At 43.8% G+C, this 7,522-nt stretch overlaps 1 protein-coding gene across 1 annotated transcript; it reads right to left on the bottom strand.

Annotated features, from left to right (window-relative positions):
* Positions 1–4,454: 4,454 nt before the first annotated feature.
* On the bottom strand, positions 4,455–6,828 carry LOC138980890 (uncharacterized; the record flags this gene model as incomplete). Its single annotated transcript, XM_070353761.1, is given in 2 exon segments — positions 4,455–4,906; positions 6,441–6,828. Coding segments are annotated over 2 exon segments (456 nt in total), but the record flags the coding sequence as incomplete, so codon positions are not given.
* Between the last annotated feature and the right edge of the window lie 694 nt (positions 6,829–7,522).

Genomic DNA, 7,522 nt, shown 5'->3' with positions numbered 1-7,522 from the left:
TTTACTCACTTTTGTTTTGTTACAACCGCACTTAGTGCTAGTGACAAACACATCTACAAGAAACTTAAAACTGAGAGCAAATTACATATAACAGTGTGCATGATGTACACACACACACACACACACACACTTACAACCACAGACACACAAACACACACACACTTACAACCACAGACACACACACACACACTTACAACCACAGACAGACACACACACACAAACACACACACACACACACACACACTTACAACCACAGACAGACACACACACACACACACACTCAATCACAGACCTACACATGCATACATACACACACACGCACGCACGAACACACGCACACATACCTACACACACTCACACACACTGCACACACACACACACACCGTCACACAAATACAACCACACACACACACAACCACACACACACACACACACACAAAACCACAAACATACACACACACACAGCACCAAACCAACCAACAACATCAACAAACAAATAAACGCGCGTAATAGAAAGACTTCCCAAAAAACAACCTGGACAGTCTCACAAACAAGCAAACAAACAAACCAATTGTGTTCATTGGAAATAACAAATTTTGCAACGAATCACTGATTCAAGAAAAAGAACAAGTTCAAAAGCATCATTACTTTGAAGACACACTCGTGCACAGGCTTTTCCACTGGCTATGTACAGTCCTCACAGAACAAAGGGACGTAAGCGCTCTAAATGTATACATGTGCAACAAGAGTAAGTGAGAGTTGCGCGGAACCATTCTGCTGGCACCTTAGGGAATAACAAGCATTGAAAGAAACAAGCGACTTTCATCCTCACTATACAAAAAAAGGATGATCGCCGCAAGCTCATAATTATGTTCCTCATTCTCCAAGGTAATTTAACTAACACTTACATACACAGTCATACATGACGTGACAAGAACCAGCTTTTTTTCTGACCAAACATAGTCTTACTGGTTTGTACGAATAGATACGCAAATCATTGTTAGATGATTCATAATCAACCACAATAAAAAGCAAACCCAGTTTAACTTAAATTCACAGAAGATAAGTATCTGAAGGCAAGACTAGGGGTCTTATGACAAGTATTTTAAGAACAAGCAAACACCCAAACCTGGAAGGCACAGTACATTGACAACCATTCTCAAAGAACTAATAATCATGCAAACTGTTCAGGGCTCCCCACGGACGCCCCCCCCCCCCCCCCACTTTTAAATTTTAGAGGGTCCATGGACCCCCACTGCAGTATTTTAGAGGGTCACAAGGGTCCAAAAGCCGAAAAGTCCCAGTGTACTTATACAACATTGTATAGTATAGTGAACTGCGAAGTGTTGATTGCAGTCTGAAAATGGTATCTACGGTACGCACTGCACGATAAAGGAATTTAGTGCGTCCTAGGACCCGCTCTTTTAAAATCTAGTGCGTCCAGGGAACCCCTCCATATATTTCTAGTACGTGTTTTCGGCTTCTAGTGCGTATAGGACGCAGGGACGCGCGCTATGGGGAGCCCTGCTGTTCATCTTAGATTCTATATTCGTAGAACACACGCAGGTATCTGGAGACAAGACTATACTGTAATAAGAACAAGCAATCCAAGAACAGACAGCATGCCAACGTTCCAATATTCAGAATCAAAAAACAAAAAAACAAAAATAATACTAGTTTTAGACGTGTGGTCCAGAAAAAAAGTCGTCTTCGACTCGTCAGCATTATACTTGTCTCGTCTAAATATCGGGCCCTATTGCTACGCTGAAAACACAATAGCTGTTAATGTAGGCATCCGACTTTTGGCATGTTTCCAAGTGAACGTTTTTAAGCAAATTCATTGTTTAAGTCTGCACAGATCTGCGACGGCTTTGGCCTATACGATCATTTACACCAGAAGAAGGTATCATGTCTCTGGTATCATAAAATGAATAAGTTGATAACTTACACAAACATTTAAACGATTATAGTTTAGACATTCATTGTGCAGTTGTAGGAACTACAGAGTTCACAGCTGACATTTTTGATTCAATATTTGCGTGGAAAAAAATGTCCAATAAATGGTGTAAACATTCTACGGCTGCGGTAAAACTGAGGCGGTACACTCAGGAAGCAAAATCGATAGTGTCTTTCATAAAAAGATTTGTTGATGACTATGGCAATTTCAGTACTTTTTTGTATGGCTTTCCTTTCACTTTCTGATTGTGTGTGTGTGTGTGTGTGTGTGTGTGTGTGTGCGCGCGTGCGTATGTGGCGGTGGGTGGATAAGAGTGTACGTGCGTGTGTATGTGACGGTGGGTGGATAGGAGTGTACGTGCGTGCGTACGTGTCTGAGAGCGTGTGCCGTATGGGTGTGTGCATGCCGCGTCAGTGCTTGCATGCGTCAGTGCGAGTGTGTGCTGTTGTGTGTGCGTGTGTGTGTTTGTGTGTGCGTGTGTGTGTGTGTGTGTGTGAGGGAGAGAGAAAGAGAGAGAGAGAGAGAGAGTAGCCTTAACATTCAAAACCCTGGTTGCAGAGAGAGAGAGAGGGGGGGGGGGGAGAGAGAGAGAGAGAGAGAGAGAGAGAGAGAGAGAGTGAGTGAGAGAGAGAAAGTCAAACTGATCGATGTATCTAAAAACATAGCCTTAACATTCAAAACCCTGGTTGCAGCGGACAAAACAACTGTCAAGAAATGAAAAGGTGCACTTTAAGTGAATTTTGACGAAACTACTAGCCTGGTCATTCAAGCAGGATTTCGATCGAAATTTAAATTTACAACTTGCATTCGGTAAGCTGTCTGGTTTCTTGATATCACTTCGAAATTTCGGACAAGAAATAATAATAAGAAAACAAAATAACAACATTGATTTTAATATATGAATATTTAAAATCCCGCTCACAGACTCCCAACCCACCAACATTTCACAATACGGCAACGTGGAATTTAAAAAAATAACACTGATGAAAATAATACAAAAGGTGGAATTTCGTTGAACATTTCATTATTCATATTACACAATATTATTAATATCACTAGTCACACAACCGAACATTAAGACCGTGGAATTGTCAAAGTGTCAATCATTACATAATATATACCGAGCAACAAAAGAAACGCGAATTTTCTCCAGAAAAACGTTTAATCACAATTTAAAAATGTCATTTCTCATAAACGTAACATCGAAACGAATCAAAATCACGGTGGTATGTTCTTCGCACACTGTTCTTGGCATAGTCTTTCGCTGCCACGGGCAAAGGAAGCCTCTGCAGATGGTCAGTTCGGTGTGTGACCCCCATGGACGTTGATGACGGCCTGGCAGCGGTTCCTCATGGAGTGGATGAGTCGGTTGATGGCGTCTCTCGGGATGTTGCACCAGGCACGGATAAGGGCCTGACGCAGTTCTTTGGCAGTTCTTGGTCCTGGGCGTAACTGGTTGAGCTTTCTTTGAAGTTGGTCCCAGAAATATTCAACATATGATGGGATTCAAATCTGGGCTGAGGGCGGGCTAAGCCATGCTATTGATGTCATTGTGCTGCGGGAAGGCCTGGGTGACCCTGGCTGTGTGCGGGCGAGCGTTATCTTGCTGCAGAACACAGTTTCTGCGCGCCTGGAAAAAGGGCACAACATGAGGCTGTAGGATCTGGTCAATATAACGCTTTGCTGTGATGCCGTTTCCCCGACCAGGACCAAGATTGTTGAAAAACACAGGTCCCAGGGATTGGTTGAGGCCGATTCCACCCCAGACCATGACGTTTGGTCCACCCTGGGCATTGTGTTCCATGACGCAGTCACCAGCATAGCGTTCACCTCTTCAGTCTTCACCACACTCTGACACGCCCATCAACATGACTAATGCAGAAACGGCTCTCATCAGTTGTATATCAGCAGTGCTTCCAGTGTTGACAAAACGTTGCTGAAGGCGATATCCTGCTGACAGATGCACATTGAAAGCGACTGCTACCGCTTCTGGGTCATCACCAGCCGATAATCGACCCACTGCCCTCTCGCGTTGTTCTGGTGTCAATCTTGGCATCTTGACTCTGTCAAAAGTTAGACTGGCAGTAAGCGTGCCATGGTCTCTTTTTATTACTAATGCATCAGTGAACACATCTCACACATAAGGTTTCCCCTACTCCGCTTGCACGAGCTGTAAGCGCGCATCATGTGTTTCACGTGGAAACTGCTTGTCCCGTGCGTTGAGACAGCAGCAATGGGAAAATATTCACACAACAGCTTTGTTACACATGACTGCATAGGGCATCTATATCCCGAAAATTGTCACTCTCAGATTAACTGCGTTTTTTAAAATCAAAATATCGAAAACTAATTCGCGTTTCTTTTGTTGCTCGGTATATATATATACATGCAGTCTTAAAATGATGATAAAGCCCACATTCTGTTGCGTAAAAATGGTCACAAGTTCACCCCCCCCCTCCCCCCCAAAAAAAGAGAAAAAAAAGAAAGAAATTTCGTTTCAAGACAAAATCGAATACAATAGTGTCATCTTCTGTGATGTAAAGGCTGGAATCACACACTGCCTTGGAATGTTACGCATCATGGAGAGTGACGTAGACACGTACAGTAGTGTGCTCAATTGTCATTCAAGGCCGCATAGGAGGTCACAGTGACGAGCTAAGGTCCATACGTCAGAGTATCCATGACGTCACAAGTAAGAACTTCACTGAATAGTACTGAATTGCCAATCAAGGCCGCGTGTGACGTCATAGAATGTGAAAAGGTCCATACGTCATGCCATGGTATCAATGACGTCACAAATAAGAACTCTTTGAAATGACTCAAGGCCGCACGTGACGTCAAAGTGATGTCAAAAGGTACATTCGACATGGGGTTTACGACGTCATGTGTTAGAACTGTTGGTGCTTGATAGGAGAAGGTTCTTTTCTCGTTGTTCGAGGTTGTACGTTTCTGAAACAAAAGTATTTTGCGTTAATATTGAAAGAAAAGTTGAACATTTGTCGACATTACCGCTGCATCCCCCAAACATGCACACTATAAAGCTCAATGAGAAAAAGACAAAACAACCACCAGCATCGCCCATTGAAGCGAGGTTGTAAAATAAAATAAAAACTTCTACCTCAACTTAAACACTATAGTACACACACCCATCATAAACAATTTCACACACCCATCATAAACAATCTCACACACCCATCATAAACAATCTCAAAACTTACTTGAACAAAACATAATCCCGAAAGACCGTTCCCATGGTCAACCCTGCGAATAATTTGCAAAAAGGGCTCTTCGTGCAGTGACTCTCACATCGACTCGCCCGTAAACATAATAACCCGTTCATTGACCCTTCGCACAAGTCGACTTGCCCCTCCTCCCTCGACTCCCTTCCCCCAACCTCACCCTCTCTACTCATCTACAGTGGAACCTCTCTGTCAAGACCCCCCCCCCCCCCCCCAATTTAAGACTTCCCCCATTTTAAAGGCACAGTGCAGCTCACAGCCTTCGTTTTGCGTTTTTGTTGCAGCTGAGTGCATTTACAGTTCAAAAATCCTCCTATGGTAGTAAAACAAACCCAAAACTACCCAATGACGACATCTGTGAAGCTCGACAGTTTCTTGTTCACGCGAGTGCATAAATTAACCTAGTTATTACGTGGTGTTTGGTCGGAGAACTTTCGATTCAACTGAGTGATCCCGGCCTCCATTTTGTTTTACACAAACTCATGATGACGTCTGACATAGTTTGCTAGTGACGTGTCTTTTCAGTTGTGCATGATGTGCATGTGGTGATCTACCTGATCTAAATTTAGATCCAAAAATAGGCCAAGACCAGCCGGGTCCGAGTACGAAATTAATTCGTAAAAAAATCGCAGTTCTTGACTCTCTGGGTGCAAGTCAATGAAACTTGGTAGTTCTTCTAACGGATAGCTGCCTGAGGTATGACTATAAAATCCCCAGGGGCTCCGTGCACCTGGATTTGACAAGTTCAGTACCTTTAAGACCTAGCATCTTCAGATGTTCTGCTTTTAACCTCTATAAATTGACTTCCATTTTTAAGACTCTCTCCTTTTTAAGACCTGATTGTATCATACTTTAGACCTGCTTGTATCATACTTTAGACCTGCTTGTATCATACTTTAGACCTGCTTGCATCATACTTTAGACCTGCTTGTATCATACTTTAGACCTGCTTGTATCATACTTTAGACCTGCTTGTATCATACTTTAGACCTGCTTGTATCATACTTTAGACCTGCTTGTATCATACTTTAGACCTGCTTGTATCATACTTTAGACCTGCTTGTATCATACTTTAGACCTGCTTGTATCATATTTTAGACCTGCTTGTATCATACTTTAGACCTGCTTGAATCATACTTTAGACCTGCTTGTATCATACTTTAGACCTGCTTGTATCATACTTTAGGAGGTCGTAAAAGGGGGGGGGGGGGTCCGCTGTATACACTGGAAAGCCTCAAACTCACCCGAAAGAAAAATAATTCCACATGCCGCCCCAAGCAAGAAGGACAAGAGGGTCAACCAGATGACTAGCTTGCCGAAAGCGCTGTTCTTGCTGTGGCTCTTGGGACGACTCGCCTGCATAATGCCCTCGATGGAGCAGTCCCTCCCGAACGGGTGCATGTCCCTCCCTCCCAGGTCGATGCTTGACCGCTGAATGAGAAGGTCCACCAAGTCCGAGAAGCCTTTGTTGCTCGTTGAAGGCACTCCGGGCTGAAGGAGCGGAAACTTGGCTGAGTTTTTGGTCGTTGCGATTTTGGTGATGGGGCTGGAGGTGCCGTCTGCGTTGGCGGGGTTCCTGATGTCTTCGCTGCTGTCGCCCTCGTAGGCTTTGTTGGTGAAGCCCAGTGATTTCTGAAACGAAACGGAAGTCACTTTATGAATTCGTTGTTGTGATATTGGTGGTTTCAGTTGTAGTATGGGGTGGCAGGGCCGGATCACATCATTTTTAAGGGGGGGTTTCCAAATTTCTTTTCGGGACAGATCGACGACGCGAAGCCCGAATTTGGATAAAGACAAGGAAAACGGAGCAATCTGAGCCATTATTTTTTCTTTCCTTTCTTCTTCATTTTTTTTCTCTTTTATTTTGGGCTAGCGGGTAGGGGGGTGGGGGGGGGGAGGGGGTGGTGGTCCGGAAACCTCGGAAACCCCCCTGGATCCGCCCCTGGGTGGTGTTACTTATGCCATCGCCGCTGTCGCCTTCGTATGGTTTTCTGAAAAGTATATACAACAGAAGGGTTAGTAAGTCAGTTGGTTAATGTTAACCGTTGTGTGGCACTGTTTGAACGCAGTGCCTACGTGTCCTCGCCGCCTCTATATCGCAAGCCATTACGTCTCCTCGATGCAGATCTCACAGTACCAGACGTGAAAAGTGACGCTGAATATTGTTGGCGGGCTTGCAGAGCTAAAACTGACACCAATATTCAGTTTAACATCTTGGTTCCATTATCGCTGAACCATCAGTTCCCTGATAGAACAGTTAGGTCCAACAAATAAAAAAAATCAATTAAAAAAATCAATAGATATCACAGAGAAGCAGAGAGAATAA

The sequence above is a fragment of the Littorina saxatilis genome, linkage group LG11, assembly GCF_037325665.1.
Source record: "Littorina saxatilis isolate snail1 linkage group LG11, US_GU_Lsax_2.0, whole genome shotgun sequence".
NCBI classification, from domain to species: Eukaryota; Metazoa; Mollusca; class Gastropoda; order Littorinimorpha; family Littorinidae; genus Littorina; species Littorina saxatilis.
This window is presented reverse-complemented; position numbering and strand designations above follow the sequence as displayed.